The sequence below is a fragment of the Ranitomeya variabilis genome, chromosome 4 (assembly GCF_051348905.1).
Source record: "Ranitomeya variabilis isolate aRanVar5 chromosome 4, aRanVar5.hap1, whole genome shotgun sequence".
In the NCBI taxonomy this organism is placed as follows: Eukaryota; Metazoa; Chordata; class Amphibia; order Anura; family Dendrobatidae; genus Ranitomeya; species Ranitomeya variabilis.
Window position 1 is genome coordinate 9,330,238 of NC_135235.1, and position 17,966 is coordinate 9,348,203.

At 47.5% G+C, this 17,966-nt stretch overlaps 1 protein-coding gene across 1 annotated transcript in view; it reads left to right on the forward strand.

The window, feature by feature from the left end:
* GFRA1 (GDNF family receptor alpha 1) overlaps positions 1-17,220 on the forward strand; it is a 337,336-nt gene extending 320,116 nt beyond the window's left edge. Inside the window, exons 7-9 of the mRNA XM_077257918.1 lie at positions 11,085-11,272; positions 16,065-16,118; positions 17,025-17,220. Of these exons, the coding sequence (XP_077114033.1) occupies positions 11,085-11,272; positions 16,065-16,118; positions 17,025-17,171 (389 nt within the window). The 3' untranslated portion in view covers positions 17,172-17,220. The remainder of the gene's footprint in view (positions 1-11,084; positions 11,273-16,064; positions 16,119-17,024) is intronic.
* Positions 17,221-17,966: the final 746 nt, after the last annotated feature.

Here is a 17,966-nt window from a genome sequence, read left to right on the forward strand (position 1 = left end):
CCCCCCAATACCCTCCTGAATTTAGCTGCATCCATTACAGTGCCCTCATCCAAAAATGCCAACCAAGGTGACCCCTTACAGTGCCAGCAGCCTCACAGTTCATCGATCTGGTGGTGTCTATGGCTCCTGACACCATGAACCTCAGACCTGCAGCAGCCACTTCCCGACTTTACCAGCTTTATGTGGGAGTCTTTGGAAACTCTGCTGCCTCCAGTACAGTAGGGTACTGGCCCTTTAATTCTACTGATACCAAACCCTGTATCTATATTCTGTGCCATCGCGCCGTTTGCCTCCCATCCCCCGCATTACCCTCCGTCCTCTCCATATAAACCTGAGCGACGTTCCTTTTTTAGGAAAGTGAATCACAGAAATAAAGTGGAAAATAAAGCTGATGAATAAATGGCTGCTGATAATGCGCCAAATATCGGATTCATCATCTCTGCCATCATTATCATAGCAAAACGCACTGCAACATAGAATAAAATATCCCATCATCTTCATTATCACTGACACAAAGTGCCGATCAGCCGTAGCACCGATCAGCCGCAGCGCCCACAGCGTTACAAGGGAAATTATTGGGGGAAAGCAGCGAGGCCACAAGTAAAAGTCCAGATGTACTGAAAGCTCAGCGCTAGTCATGGACTGGGGGAATGCAGAGGATGTGACCCACCTGGCCGGAGATCCACCCAAGATGGCAGCCACGAAGAATAGTGAGGGGGTCTCAATGACATGACTCTGTCAGGGCAGCCAGGGAGGATAGTGAGGGGGTCTCCACGACATGACGCTGTCAGGGCAGTCAGGGAGGATAGTGAGGGGGTCTCTATGGCATGACACTGTCACGGCAGCCAGGGAGGATAGTGAGGCGGTCTCCATGACATGACACTGTCAGGGCAGCCAGGGAGGATAGTGAGGGGGTCTCCATGACATGACACTGTCAGGGCCACCAGGGAGGATAGTGAGGGGGTCTCCATGACATGACACTGTCAGGACAGCCAGGGAGGATAGTGAGGCGGTCTCCATGACATGACACTGTCAGGGCAGCCAGGGAGGATAGTGAGGGGGTCTCCATGACATGACACTGTCAGGGCCACCAGGGAGGATAGTGAGGGGGTCTCCATGACATGACACTGTCAGGGCAGCCAGGGAGGATAGTGAGGCGGTCTCCATGACATGACACTGTCAGGGCAGCCAGGGAGGATAGTGAGGGGGTCTCCATGACATGACACTGTCAGGGCAGTCAGGGAGGATAGTGAGGGGGTCTCTATGGCATGACACTGTCACGGCAGCCAGGGAGGATAGTGAGGGGGTCTCCATGACATGACACTGTCAGGGAAGTCAGGGAGGATAGTGAGGGGGTCTCCATAACATGACACTGTCAGGGCAGCCAGGGAGGATAGTGAGGCGGTCTCCATGACATGACACTGTCAGGGCAGCCAGGGAGGATAGTGAGGCGGTCTCCATGACATGACGCTCTCAGGGCAGCCAGGGAGGATACTGAGGGGGTCTCGATGATGCTGTCAGGGCCGCCAGGGAGGATAGTGAGGGGGTCTCCATGACATGACACTGTCAGGGCAGCCAGGGAGGATAATGAGGGGGTCTTCATGACATGACGCTTTCAGGAAGCCAGGGACGATAGTGAGGGGGTCTCTATTGCATGATGCTGTCAGGGCAGCCAGGGAGGATAGTGAGGGGGTCTCCATGACATGACACTGTCAGGGCAGCCAGGGAGGATAGTGAGGCGGTCTCCATGACATGACGCTGTCAGGGCAGCCAGGGAGGATAGTGAGGGGGTCTCCATGACATGACACTGTCAGGGCAGCCATGGAGGATACTGAGGGGGGTCTCGATGATGCTGTCAGGGCCGCCAGGGAGGATAGTGAGGGGGTCTTCATGACATGACGCTTTCAGGAAGCCAGGGAGGATAGTGAGGGGGTCTCGATGATGCTGTCAGGGCCGCCAGGGAGGATAGTTAGGGGGTCTCCATGACATGACACTGTCAGGGCAGCCAGGGAGGATAATGAGGGGGTCTTCATGACATGACGCTTTCAGGAAGCCAGGGAGGATAGTGAGGGGGTCTCGATGATGCTGTCAGGGCAGACACGGATAGTAAGGGGGTTTCGATGACATGACACTTTTGTAGGTTTTTCTAACCTGCTCTGTAAAGGTTTATGGTCCTGTGAGATTTGGGGCTAGGACCCATCTCGGGCGCCCACTCCGCTGCGGGGTCTCTGCAGTGCACCCTACTGTGAATGCAGAGTATAGGGGATCAGGGGCCACAGTTTAGGGCCCCTGCATGTGATCATTCTGCCATCATGTGGATAAGAGTCTTCTGCCCGTGTGGCACGGAGAACACTGGGCGATTCCTCTTCTGATTTTCTGCCATGAAGCGGCGGATTCCCTGATCAAAATGTTTTCTGTTCATTTTCTATAGAAGGTGAAAGATGAAGGGGCGAGCGGGTAATTTACCCCAGGAGCGCGGCCGTCACTGACCCTTCACTTCTCAAGCCTTATGTCCCCTGCTTTGTTGCTGTAATTATGCAGATGGCTCGGCGTCTCCAAGTAGATTTTCTGGTTTTTGCTTTTTTTTGTATTTCTTTCCAGCAGGGCTGTGGAACATTATGGCGGCGACATTCACACATTCTCCCTGATTTCATATCACTTGGGTATGTTCCCGCGGTCAGTAAACGCTGCGGGTTGGATGCTGCTTACATCCGCAGCGTCCAGATGTTACAGCATAGTGGAGGGGATTTCAAGAAATACCATGTGCACTATGCGTTCAGAGATGCCCGCGGCTTCCCTGTGTAACCGGACATGCGGCTCGTCTTTCCAGACCGCAGCATGTCTATTTATGTTGGGGAGATGCACAGTCTCCGCTGCATAAATTACCCATAAGATTTAATGAGATGCGGTAAAACCGCATTATCTTCCTAGTCACATATATACTAAGTGCAGCTTACTACACGTGTGCACTAATAATGTCTTACCTTGCTTCTGCCGGAAGTTCGCGTCCTCTGCAGTTCTCGCGATGAGTTGAGCTGACCGCGAGAACTGCCGTGGACATGACCGCCAGTGACCGAGCTATCTCCGGTCATCATTGGTCATCAGCTTAAAGCTCTGCTGTGTCTGGATGTCAGGCTGAGTGGTCGCCTAAAGCCACCGTTCAGCCAAAGGCATCCAGATGTAGCAGAGATGGTATCGTCGTGGCCCAGTTTCACAGGTAAGAATGTTGTTGCTTTTTTATTTTAATTCTCTTACCGGAGATCGGGGGCTTCGGTGGAATAGGCGATGCAGTAAGTATGGTTTAATTAAGAATAATAAAAGGAGTCTGTGTCATTATTTCAATTAAAGGACTTTATTCTGGCCATGTGTTTATTGACCAAATAACTATAGGATTAGTAATGGATGGGTGTCTTCTCCATTACCAATCTGTGGGCTTGATGTCACCAGACAATACAAAGGTGACATCAACCCCACAAGTATTACCCCACGGCTACAAGGCAAGTGGGAAGAGCCGGGTAAAGTGCCACAATTGGCGCATCTTTGGATGTGAAAAACGCCAAGAAAAAGGCAGCGATGCTTACCTGCCCAGGCCTCAAAACAAATGCACTAACGGGGCGCAGCGGACCCAAGTAAAGATGGCAGCTACACAGTAATACCGATGAGACAGCCGGCCTACACGTTTAATACACCAATGCACAAAAAGATGCAGTCTGTATGCGGCACTGTTCACACACAGGAGATGCAGAGCATCTGGCTCGCAGCCTATTAATGGCGCCATATGGTGGGCTGCCCAGTGATAACTGTAATGCATCCCGTGTGAACAGAGGCCTCAGTCTACAGAGCCATCTGGGCCCAACTGCACCCTGAAAAGATATAAAGTGCAAAAAAACACATAGCAATATATGTGAGGTTTATAGATTTGTGGAGGGTTTTCACGTCCTCTTTTTGTGGTTTTGATGTTAGAGTAGGACTCACAAGTGTGAGGACCCGTGACATGGGTTGCCAGCTTACGAATTGTGGCCATAATATCAACCAATACCTTACATACAAATATATTGCTATGTATTTTTGTGCACTTTATTTATTTTTCGGGGTGCAGTTGTTGGGCCCAGATGGCTCTGTACACTGTGGCCTCTGCTCACACAGGATGCATTATAGTTAGCACTGGGGCAGCCCGCCATATGGCGCCATTAATAGGCTGTGAGCCGGATGCTCTGCATCTCCTGTGTGTGAACATTGCCGCATATCTTTTTCTGCACTGGTGTACCAAACAGCCAGTCCCTGATTGTAGGCCGGCTGTCTCATTGGTATTACTGGTAGCCGCCATCTTTAATTGAGTCCACTGCGCCCTGTTAGTGCATTTGTTTTGAGGCCGGGGCAGGTAAGCATCTCTGCCTTTTTCTTGGTGTTTTTATACATTTTTGGAGGATTTTCAAGCCCTCTTTTTGTGGTTTTGCATCTTTGGATGCGCCAATTGTGGGTGGCTGCGGGCTGCTATTTTTAGGCTGGCGAGGGCCAAAATCCATGGGTCTCGCCAGCCTGAGAATACCAGGCTGCAGCTGTCTGCTTTTTCCTTGGCTGGTTAATAGGGGGGACCCCACGTTATTTTTTATTTGAGGGGATCCCGCTATTTTTGCTAACCATCCAAGGTAAGCAGACTGCTGCGGTCAGGTGTTATCAGGCTGGTAAGGTTCATGGATATTGGATACTTACCAGCCTGAAATACCAGTCCCAGCTGTCTGCTTTACTCTGGCTGGTTAACATATATAGGGGCACCCCATGCTATTTTTTTTTTTAATTATTATTTATTTACTAAAAAGGAGGGGACCTCTCTCTGTGCTTTCCTCCACTTCCTGTGTTATGTACTTCTGGCTGTGTCACAAGATTCACCATTATGTAAATTAGTACACCTGTGTAGTAAGCTGCGCTCCCGCACTTAATGTGCATGTGACTAGGAAGATAATGCGGTTTTACCGCATCTAATGAAAGTCTATGGGTAATTTACGCCATGGAGACTGAGCGTCTCCACTACATAAGTTGACAACCCGCAACGTTTACTGACCGTGGGAACATTATTATTATTATTATTATTATTTATTGTTATAGCGCCATTTATTCCATGGCGCTTTACAAGTGAGGAGGGGTATACATAATAAAAACAATCGCCCTGTGAGTGGGTGGTTGCCGCACATGGACAGGTGTCTTTCAGGCCTTGTGCGCAGATCCGGAGTTTTCTCCTGACATGTGTGCTCGGGTTGACGCCAGGTCCTTGTGCGGAGCCTTCCCGCCGCAGTGCGCATGCGCCGACTCCGCCACTGGGATTGGCGGTTGCCGGACATGTGATCAGGGTCAGGGGGGTTATAGGCAGGTCCTTTCCTATCACACACCATCTCCCCTTGAGGAAGCGGCGTGTGTACGTGGCGAAACGCGCGTCGGGGCTATCCACCGGTGGGATCCCTTCTCCTCTTCCCCCCTGCATTGGTAAGCATGGCGCTAATATTTATTGTGGATGTGTCCTGGGCTAGCTAACCAAATGTACTGCCGCACTTGCCTTAGACTCCTCGCTGGTCACTTACAGTTATTTTGCTTTTGTGCCGTGCATTTTCCATGCTAATATTACTCTCTGCTATGTGATGTTATTTATACCGATGTGTGGGACCCTTTTTCTAGGGGTTACCACATGAGACTAATTGTCCATCATTTTCAGTGTCTTTACCGTGCATGGCATTGGGGTGGATTGGTTCAAGTCTGGTTTCTTTCCCCTTTCATGCAGTGCTGTGGAATGCTTGGCACTAGTACCTATGTCCTGTTTTTTATCTTTGAATTAATAAAAGTTTTGCTATAAATATTTATACTTCTGGCTCTTGGTTCTCCTGTTTTTTAATATCCATTTTTTGGAGCAAGGAAATTTGTTATCCGGGTTATTACCTTATATAGTCACTAGTACTTTATCCCGGGTCTGTTTGCTATGTATTCGGATTTTTTGCTAATAATAATAAAAACAAGTACAATAATCTTGAACAATACAAGTCATAACTGGTACAGGAGGAGAGAGGACCCTGCCCGCGAAGGCTCACAATCTACAAGGGATGGGTGAGGATACAGTAGGTGAGGATAGAGCTGGTCATGCAGCGGTTTGGTTGATCGGTGGTTACTGCAGGTTGTAGGCTTGTCGGAAGAGGTGGGTCTTCAGGTTCTTTTTGAAGGTTTCGATGGTAGGCGAGAGTCTGATGTGTTGGGGTAGAGGGTTCCAGAGTAGGGGTGATACGCGAGAGAAATCTTGTATGCGATTGTGGGAAGAGGAGATAAGAGGGGAGTAGAGAAGGAGATCTTGTGAGGATCGGAGGTTGCGTGTAGGAAAGTACCGGGAGATGAGGTCACAGATGTAAGGAGGAGACAGGTTGTGGATGGCTTTGTACGTCATGGTTAGGGTTTTGTACTGGAGTCTCTGGGCAATGGGGAGCCAGTGAAGGGATTGACAGAGGGGAGAGGCCGGAGAATAGCGGGGGGGACAGGAGGATTAGTCGGGCAGCAGAGTTTAGAATAGATTGGAGGGGTGCGAGAGTGTTAGAGGGGAGGCCACAGAGCAGGAGGTTGCAGTAGTCAAGGCGAGAGATGATGAGGGCATGGACTAGGGTTTTTGCAGATTCTTGGTTGAGGAATGAACGGATTCGTGCAATATTTTTGAGTTGAAGTCGGCAGGAAGTGGAAAGGGCTTGGATATGTGGTTTGAAGGAGAGATCAGCGTCAAGGATAACCCCGAGGCAGCGAGCTTGTGGGACTGGGGAGAGTGGGCAGCCATTTACTGTAATGGATAGGTTCGTTGGGGGGGGTCACGTGAGATGGAGGAAAGATGATGAATTCTGTTTTGTCCATGTTAAGTTTCAGAAATCTAGTGGAGAAGAAGGATGAAATAGTGGACAGACATTGAGGGATTCTGGTTAGTAGGGAGGTGATATCTGGTCCAGAGATGTAGATCTGTGTGTCATCAGCGTAGAGGTGATACTGAAAGCCATGAGATTCTATGAGCTGTCCCAGGCCAAAGGTGTAAATAAAGAAGAGCAGGGGCCCAAGGACTGAACCTTGTAGGACTCCGACAGATAGGGGGCGAGGTGAGGAGGTGGTGTGTGAGTGGGAGACGCCGAATGTCCGGTCTGTTAGGTATGACGAGATCCAGGATAGGGCCAAGTTTGTGATGCCAAGGGATGAGAGGGTCTGTAATAATAGGGAATGGTCCACTGTGTCAAAGGCAGCCGACAGGTCCAGGAGGAGGATAGAGTAGTATCGCTTGCTCTTGGCGGTTAAGAGGTCATTGGTGACCTTAGTTAGGGCAGTTTCAGTGGAATGGTGTGACCGGAAGCCAGATTGTAAGCGGTCAAAGAGGGAGCAAGAAGAGAGATGGGAGGACAGTTCAAGGTAGACGTGTTGTTCCAGTAGTTTTGAGGCATAGGGGAGAAGTGATATAGGGCGATAGCTAGATACAGAGGATGGGTCGAGAGAGGGCTTTTTGAGGATAGGTGTGATGGAGGCATGTTTAAAGCTTGAGGGGAAAACACCAGTTGTTAGTGATAGGTTGAAGAGATGGGTTAGGGTTGGGATGAAGATTGTGGTGAGGTTTGGGATGAGGTGGGATGGGAGCGGGTCAAGAGCACAGGTGGTGAGATGCGATCTTGAGAGTAGAGTGGCGAGTTGATCTTCTGTAATGGTGGAGAAGTTGGTTTTGGAGGTGGAGGGCTGGGAAGTCGGGAGGAAGGGCTCTGGGGGTTGTTGACCAAAACTGTCTCTGATGTTATCAATCTTCTGCTTGAAGAATGAGGCAAAGTCTTCTGCAGAGATAAGTGGGGAGGGAGGAGGTGCTGGGGGACGGAGGAGAGAATTGAAGGTGTTGAATAACTGTTTAGGGTTGTGAGACAGGGAGGATATGAGAGATGAGAAGTAGGTTTGTTTAGCTGTGGCGAGTGTGGTCTTGAAAGTAGTGAGGGACTGTTTGAATGCGATGAAGTGGTCGTTGGAGTGGGATCTTTTCCATCTGCGCTTAGCAGCCCTGGAAGCTCGCCTCAGTTCTTTGGTCAGGCTGGTGTGCCAGGGCTGTCTGTTGATTTTGCGAGCTTTGGTATGTGTAAGTGGGGCAGCAGATTCCAAAGCTACAGCTATTGTGGTGTTATATAGAGCGGCAGCGTCATCCGCATTGTGCATGGAACTTATGTCTGTGAGAGGGAGGAGGGATTCAGAAAATGAATGTAAGTCAAGATGTTTAAGATTTCTGCGAGGGTGTGAAAGTTTGTGGGGCGGGGATTCTAGACATGGAGTGGAGAGAGATGAGAAGGTTGTGGTCAGAGAGAGGAAGAGGTGAGTTAGAGAGGTTAGATAGGGAGCAGAGGCGGGTGAAGATGAGGTCCAGTGTGTGACCATCTTTGTGAGTGGCTGCAGAAGACCATTGAGTGAGGCCGAAGGAGGAAGAGAGAGATAGAAGTTTAGTGGCAGCTGAGAGGGAAGTGTCAATGGGGATGTTGAAATCGCCCATGATGATAGTGGGGATGTCTGCAGAAAGGAAATGAAGTAGCCAGGTGGTGAAGTGGTCAAAGAAGATGGTGGCTGGCCCTGGGAGGCGGTAAATGACAGCCAGTTGGAGGTTGGAGGGGAAGTAGATGCGCACAGAGTGCACCTCAAAGGAAGGGTGGGTGACAGAGGGTGGCAGTGGGATTGGGGTGAAGGAGCAGTTATCTGATAGTAGAAAACCAACTCCTCCGCCATGCTTGCTGCTGGGGCGGGGTGTGTGAGAAAGGTGAGAAACATACCCCAATATATCAGCAAACAGGAAATCACTTTTTTCCCTTCCCAGAAGCCAACTTTCAATTAGCTTTATTTCTAGTTGCCCAAAAAATGCATGTAATGAAAAAACGAATCAAAAACGTTACCTCAGATGCAGATTTCACCCACGTCAAATCCTGAGCAAATACTGAGCCATTCCTGACCGTGTGCACATACCCTTAGACGCCTGTTTTATATTCCACACTTAGTGTCTGCGGTATTACGTCATGTCTGTTGTGACTCGTCTGCAGTATTACGTCATGTCTGATGTGACTCGTCTGCAGTATTACGTCATGTCTGATGTGACTCATCTGCGGTATTACATCATGTCTGATGTGACTCGTCTGCAGTATTATGTCATGTCTGATGTGACTCATCTGCGGTATTACATCATATCTGATGTGACACGTCTGCAGTATTATGTCATGTCTGATGTGACTCATCTGCGGTATTACATCATATCTGATGTGACACGTCTGCTGTATTACGTCATGTCTGATGTGACTCATCTGCGGTATTACATCATATCTGATGTGACACGTCTGCTGTATTACATCATGTCTGTTGTGACTCGTCTGCAGTATTACGTCATGTCTGATGTGACTCGTCTGCAGTATTACGTCATGTCTGATGTAACACGTCTGCGGTATTACGTCATATCTGATGTGACTCGTCTGCAGTATTACGTCATGTCTGATGTGACTCATCTGCGGTATTACATCATGTCTGATGTGACTCATCTGCGGTATTACATCATGTCTGATGTGACTCGTCTGCAGTATTACATCATGTCTGATGTGACTCGTCTGCAGTATTACGTCATGTCTGATGTAACACGTCTGCGGTATTACGTCATATCTGATGTGACTCGTCTGCAGTATTACGTCATGTCTGATGTGACTCATCTGCGGTATTACATCATGTCTGATGTGACTCGTCTGCAGTATTACGTCATGTCTGATTTGACTCGTCTGCGGTATTACGTCATGTCTGATGTGACTCGTCTGCGGTATTACATCATGTCTGATGTGACACGTCTGCAGTATTATGTCATGTCTGATGTGACTCATCTGCAGTATTATGTCATGTCTGATTTGACTCGTCTGCGGTATTACGTCATGTCTGATGTGACTCGTCTGCAGTATTATGTCATGTCTGATGTGACTCGTCTGCAGTATTACGTCATGTCTGATGTGACTCGTCTGCGGTATTACGTCATGTCTGATGTGACTCGTCTGCAGTATTATGTCACGTCTGATGTGACTCGTCTGCAGTATTACGTCATGTCTGATGTGACTCGTCTGTGGTATTACGTCATGTCTGATGTGACTCGTCTGCGGTATTACGTCATGTCTGATGTGACTCGTCTGCGGTATTACGTCATGTCTGATGTAACACGTCTGCGGTATTACGTCATATCTGATGTGACTCGTCTGCGGTATTACGTCATGTCTGATGTGACTCATCTGCGGTATTACGTCATATCTGATGTGACTCGTCTGCGGTATTACGTCATGTCTGATGTGACTCGTCTGCGGTATTACGTCATGTCTGATGTGACTCGTCTGCGGTATTACGTCATGTCTGATGTGACACGTCTGCAGTATTACGTCATGTCTGATGTGACACGTCTGGGGTATTATGTCATGTCTGATGTCACACGTCTGCAGTATTATGTCATGTCTGATGTGAACACGTCTGCAGTATTACGTCATGTCTGACGTGACTCGTCTGCGGTATTACCTCATGTCTGATGTCACACGTCTGCGGTATTACCTCATGTCTGATGTGACTCGTCTGCGGTATTACGTCATGTCTGATGTGACTCGTCTGCGGTATTACGTCGTGTCTGATGTGACTCGTCTGCGGTATTACCTCATGTCTGATGTGACACGTCTGCGGTATTACCTCATGTCTGATGTGACACGTCTGCGGTATTACCTCATGTCTGATGTGACTCGTCTGCGGTATTACCTCATGTCTGATGTGACACGTCTGCGGTATTACGTCATGTCTGATGTGACTCGTCTGCGGTATTACGTCATGTCTGATGTGACTCGTCTGCGGTATTACGTCATGTCTGATGTGACTCGTCTGCGGTATTACGTCATGTCTGATGTGACTCGTCTGCGGTATTACGTCATGTCTGATGTGACTCGTCTGCGGTATTACGTCATGTCTGATGTGACTCGTCTGCGGTATTACGTCATGTCTGATGTGACTCGTCTGCGGTATTATGTCATGTCTGATGTTTTTGCTCTATTTGTGTTTAGGAAATGCCATTCAGGCATTTGGGAACGGGACAGACGTGAAGCTGCAGCCAGATCCGGTCGTGCAACCCACCACCTCCTCCATCCTCTCCAAATCCAAAACCAAGGATTCCGCCTTCTCAGACAACATGCACTTCACCAATGAAATCCCCACACACAACGGACTGCCAGCGTGTGCCAACCTCATACAGGTAATCTGCTGGGTGGGTCTTCACAATGTGCTGATCCTGAGTAGAGATGGGCGGACACCTGGATGTTCAAGGCGGCTTCAGCCGAACAGTTACAAAAAGTTTGGGTTCGGGTACCAGAACAGGACCCAAACCCGGACCCCATTCACTTGAATGGGGGTCCTGAACATCAAGTGTTTGTTGTGCTGTCATGTGCATGACAGTGCGGCAAACACCGCTTCTGATCGGCGGTGAAATCCTCCCCGCCGGTCAGACAGCCTCGTTTCCCACGCTGTCAGAAGACAGTGAGCGCTCACCTGCAATTGGAGGTATGAAGTTCACCTCCGGTCACTGGTGTCAGCTGATGGGACTACTACTCCCATCATCTGACACCTGCTGCTGCTAATAATAGGGAGAGCAGGAGCTGCCTCTTCTGCACTGTAAATAAATAATTTAAAAAAAAACCCGGTGTGGGTTCCACTGTATTTTTGTTAACCAGCCAGGCGAAACTCTGGAGGCTGCATCCCTCAGCTGTCAGCTTCAGCAAGGCTGGTTATCAAGAATATAAGCAAGGAAAACAAAACAGGCAGTAATATACACACCATCTGATCATGATGTCATAGAAAAGATGTAAAAAAGATAACTTACGCCTGCAAATGGAAATGTGTAGGACACACCAATGCTAAAAAGCAAAGAACCACTGAAAAAATGGTGCAATAATCCAAAAAATGATATTAAATACCTTTTATTAAATATAAATATATAGACACAAGGAATCGGGACAGTAACGGGTTAAAAATTGAAAACACAGTGCATGAAACGCATGGAGTCAAACAAAATTCCCCACAGCAACAACTGAGTCAGTCATACTGGAAAAAGCGTCAAGAGTAATACCCCTATAAGCTCCATAGTGGTACCAGTACAATACATATTAGACTAGGAGCATACAGGAAAAAGTACTAAAGGTTTATGCATAGCAATGTCCGAGAACAATAACCCAGATGAATAACATACCAGTGCTACAATCTGAGGAACGTGTCAGCTCCAACCCACCCCGACGCGCGTTTCGGAGTATGCCTACTTCAGGGGGCGTGTCATGACCCATCAAAGCGTGTTATTTATAGCCGCCATAAATCAACTATAGCCAATAGAAAACTGCCTTCCAATCAACACGGCGCATAGACCGGCACCGGAAAGCACAGGCCCATGCAATCCGGTGCCAGGCAACGGACCGGAAGCGAAGGAGGCAGAAATAGAGACTGCACATATGCGGAAGTCCATGTGTGGCCATTTTGGAAATGGGAAGAACGATAGATAGCCCAAACGAACGGCAAGTCTATCAATCACCGCAGGTAAACGGGAAACCAAAATGCCGAATAAATGTATAAGGATGCGCAATAACGTGCATATATGGGGGTACGCAAATCATAAATAATAATAGTAGCAGTAGTAACAAATTGTACAAATACAAATGGTTATCAAGAATAGAAGGGTCCCCACGCCGTATTTTTTAATTATTTAAATAAATAATTTAAAAAAACAGCGTGTAGCCCCCCTCATTTTTCACAACCAGCCTTGCTAAAGCTGACAGCTGGGGGCAGCTATTCCCAGGCTTGTAAGGGGCCATTGATATTGACCCCCCCAAGCCTAAAAACAGCAGCCCGCAGCTGCTCAGAAAAGGCACATCTATTAGATGCTCCAATTCTGACGCTTTGCCCGGCCCTTCCAACATGCCCTATAGCGGTGGCAAGTGGGGTTCATATTTGTGGGGTTGATGTCACCTTTGACATCAAGCCTGCGGCTTAGTAATGGAGTGGCGTCTATAAGACACCCATCTATTACTAATCCTATTGTTTTATGTAGATAAAGACACAGCAAGAATAAAGTCCTTTAATTGAAAGAATGACACAGACTCCTTTAATAATCTTAATTAAACCATACTTACAACCTCGCCTAATTCCAGCCCTAGATCTCCTGTAATAAACCAAAAATAATAAAACGACAATATACCATACCTGTCTGTCATTCTGTCCCACGCCATAATCCATGCATGGGGGAAAAACAACCTGGATGGTGCCAAGATGCGACTGTCCAGGCTGAGAACCACTGAGGAATGAACTGCTGCAAGCGCAGCCTCAGTGACTGGAGGTTACCTACTGTCACTGAGGCTCCGTTCCCAGCAGGGCTAAACTGCGGTGAGATCCCCGCTAGCAGCATGAGAGTTTTTCCTGGTGAAATCTGTGCTCGGTGTCCGTGCCCGAAAAGTAGTATTTGCTACGGACACCGAACTTTACTGTTCGGGTTCGCCCATCTCTAATGCTGAGTTATATCCTGTATTATACCCCAGAGCTGCACTCACTATTCTGCTGGTGCAGTCACTGTGTACATACATTACATTACTGATCCGGAGTTACATCCTGTATTATACCCCAGAGCTGCACTCACTATTCTGCTGGTGCAGTCACTGTGTACATACATTACATTACTGATCCGGAGTTACATCCTGTATTATACTCCAGAGCTGCACTCACTATTCTGCTGGTGCAGTCACTGTGTACATACATTACATTACTGACCCTGAGTTACCTCCTGTATTATACTCCAGAGCTGCACTCACTATTCTGCTGGTGCAGTCACTGTGTACATACATTACATTACTGATCCTGAGTTACCTCCTGTATTATACTCCAGAGCTGCACTCACTATTCTGCTGGTACAGTCACTGTGTACATACATTACATTACTGATCCTGAGTTACCTCCTGTATTATACTCCAGAGCTGCACTCACTATTCTGCTGGTACAGTCACTGTGTACATACATTACATTACTGATCCTGAGTTACCTCCTGTATTATACTCCAGAGCTGCACTCACTATTCTGCTGGTGCAGTCACTGTGTACATACATTACATTACTGATCCTGGTTTACCTCCTGTATTATACTCCAGAGCTGCACTCACTATTCTGCTGGTGCAGTCACTGTGTACATACATTACATTACTGATCCTGAGTTACATCCTGTATTATACCCCTGAGCTGCACTCACTATTCTGCTAGTGCAGTCACTGTGTACATACATCACATTACTGATCCTGAGTTACATCCTGTATTATACCCCTGAGCTGCACTCACTATTCTGCTGGTGCAGTCACTGTGTACATACATTACATTACTGATCCTGAGTTACGTCCTGTATTATACCCCAGAGCTGCACTCACTATTCTCCTGGTGCAGTCACTGTGTACATACATTACATTACTGATCCTGAGTTACATCCTGTATTATACTCCAGAGCTGCACTCACTATTCTGCTGGTGCAGTCACTGTGTACATACATTACATTACTAATCCTGAGTTACATCCTGTATTATACTCCAGAGCTCCACTCACTATTCTGCTGGTGCAGTCACTGTGCACATACATTACATTACTGATCCTGAGTTACATCCTGTATTATACTCCAGAGCTGCACTCACTATTCTGCTGGTGCAGTCACTGTGTACATACATTACATTACTGATCATGCGTTACATCCTGTATTATACCCCAGAGCTGCACTCACTATTCTGCTGGTGCAGTCACTGTGTACATACATTACATTACTAATCCTGAGTTACCTCCTGTATTATACCCCAGAGCTGCACTCACTATTCTGCTGGTGCAGTCACTGTGTACATACATTACATTACTAATCCTGAGTTACATCCTGTATTATACTCCAGAGCTCCACTCACTATTCTGCTGGTGCAGTCACTGTGCACATACATTACATTACTGATCCTGAGTTACCTCCTGTATTATACTCCAGAGCTGCACTCACTATTCTGCTGGTGCAGTCACTGTGTACATACATTACATTACTGATCCTGAGTTACATCCTGTATTATACCCAGAGCTGCACTCACTATTCTGCTGGTACAGTCACTGTGTACATACATTACATTACTGATCTTGAGTTACATCCTGTATTATACTGCAGAGCTGCACTCACTATTCTGCTGGTGCAGTCACTGTGTACATACATTACATTACTGATCCTGAGTTACATCCTGTATTATACCCCAGAGCTGCACTCACTATTCTGCTGGTGCAGTCACTGTGTACATACATTACATTACTGATCCTGAGTTACATCCTGTATTATACCCCAGAGCTGCACTCACTATTCTGCTGGTGCAGTCACTGTGTACATACATTACATTACTGATCCTGAGTTACATCCTGTATTATACCCCAGAGCTGCACTCACTATTCTGCTGGTGCAGTCACTGTGTATATACATTACATTACTGATCCTGAGTTACATCCTGTATTATACTCCAGAGCTGCACTCACTATTCTGCTGGTGCAGTCACTGTGTACAGATATTAGCCGCTCCAGCACTGATGTAAGTTGAGGGCTTTGATGGTGACCGTCCCTTTAAGCAGACACTGATAACGTTTGTTACTTTCTTTCTTTCTCGGACAATCAGTAATTACTGTAACAATGTTCAGAAGTTTGACGCTTTGTCAGTTGCAATCAATATTTTGCCCGGTCGCTATAATGAGCCGTCAGGAGCCGGGAGCAGCTAATTACTGTCCCTGATGATGATGATGACGCTGCGCTCCCGGTTTCTGCCGCTCTCATTAATTTCACATCAATCCCATAACTAAGTAAAGCTTTGTGCGTTTCCTGAAGAACGGGTCATGAAGACGCTATTTATTCGCTGTGAGTAACTGACTCCGCCACGTGTCTGCCGCTAATCAAAGCCCTCAAATCCGTCAATTAGTTAAAGTTTTCACTTTTTATTTATTTTTTAATGTTTCTTTTTTTCAGGCTCAAAAACTAAAATCAAATAACTCTGTGGACCCTCAGCTGTGCCTGGCGGAGGTAAGAGCGGCTCGCGCCTCACATCCTGGAGCGCCTCCTCCGAGCAATTATAAGTCAACATCTTCATTAGTGACCGTCCTCGTGATACAACCGGGCAAACGGTGTATACAGGGGAGCAGAGCCGAGCTTGTCCAGGCATTATCTGTACTGATACATTGTAACAAGCTGTCAGTATGGGAGACATTGTCAGCACACAAATCATTGTTAGCACCGACGCATCACTGTTAGCACCGACGCATCATTGTTAGCACTGACGCATCATTGTTAGCACTGACGCTTCATTGTTAGCACTGACACTTCATTGTTAGCACTGACGCTTCATTGTTAGCACTGACGCATAATAGATATAACGCAAAATAGATATAACCTAGACCAGTAATATGATCAAGCCACAGTGCCACCCGCCAGACAAGGTATGGCAGGCTTCCAAGGTAGCATCCCCATGGATAAATCAGGGCAATAGAAGATGGTAAGTAAAGCAGATAAATGAATAAAGCAGGTGGCACCGGGCACAAATGCCCATTGGGCATTGCCTGCCATACCTTGTCAGGTAGTATAGTACACTCTATAGTGTGGTCATTTGTAGCCACTTAGGGATCTTTCATCACGGTTCCTTAGGTAGCCTGGCGGGTGGCACTGTGGCTTGATCATATTACTGGTCTAGGTTATATCTATTTTTTGCTATGTCTTTGCAAATTTTAAATGTTTTTAACTTTGGTATGTAGTGTTTCAGCATTGTGGTTTAATAAAATTGATATATTTTTTGGTAAAATCATTGTCCTGGTGATCCCTTTTGCTTGCATGCTACCCCTTTCTTTTTTTGTTTATTATATTCTGTATAAGCCCCAGCTAGCGGAGCTCACAGTAACCTCTGACCTGACACACGTGTCCTTTCATCTATTGCAGCAGTCGCTTGGAAAAGACAACATTGTGGAAAGATCCTCCAGCGGCCACATCTCCGGCAACAATGCCCCCGGCGCCTGGTCCAGTGTGTGCAGCCTCCTCCTGCTGAGCACGACGCACCTCCTCGCCGCCGCCCTGCTGGTGTTATAGCTGCCCCGCCCCTCATGGACCTGAATAAACTGATCTCTATATAAATCTATATTACATATGAAGAATATTATTCACCTTCCTTCCTTTTCATTCATCTGAATTTGCCGCTCCATGAGAAGAACGAATGAAGCTGAAGAAAAACCAGTCGCATTTTGTGATGTCCTCGGGGGCGGGGCTGCGCTATTCATTCCGCAATCTGATAACCCCGCCCCCGAGATTCTGGACATGTCTTGTGTTCTAAAGAGCATCTGTACATTTGGTTGTCGATAAAGTTTCTTTTTTATTTTGTGTATAGTTATAACATATTTCTCTTTTTATCTGTTTGGGGATGAGGCGAAATACGAGAGGGTCGGCGGTGCCCTCCAATCAGGGCTTGCGTTAGGGTAACTTTCCATCCTCCGTGCCATTCCATTGTGCACCCGCTATTTCTGCTCCTCTGGGGCCCTCGACATCAGGCGATTGGGAGAAATCGGAAATTTGGGGGCATTTATAGAGCTGAAGTGGAATAAGGTGAGGCCCTCTGGGCACGGTGTGGGCACTGCAGGTTGGCGCCAGGAGGGCGGTGACGGACTCTAATTTTGCTATGTAATGAGTTTCCATATATCAGGGTGGTCCTGGCGGTGGTGGGACGGTGAGAATCTTCTGCGCCCGACGTCTTCCACCTGGCGCCATATGTTGTAAACCACACAAGCGTCCACCGGGCCCGAGACTTCACAGTCAAAACGTTTGATACAAAGATTTTTTGCCTCCGTGTCTGTAATTGCGGCTCCTGAATATTCATGTCTTGGCCACCGT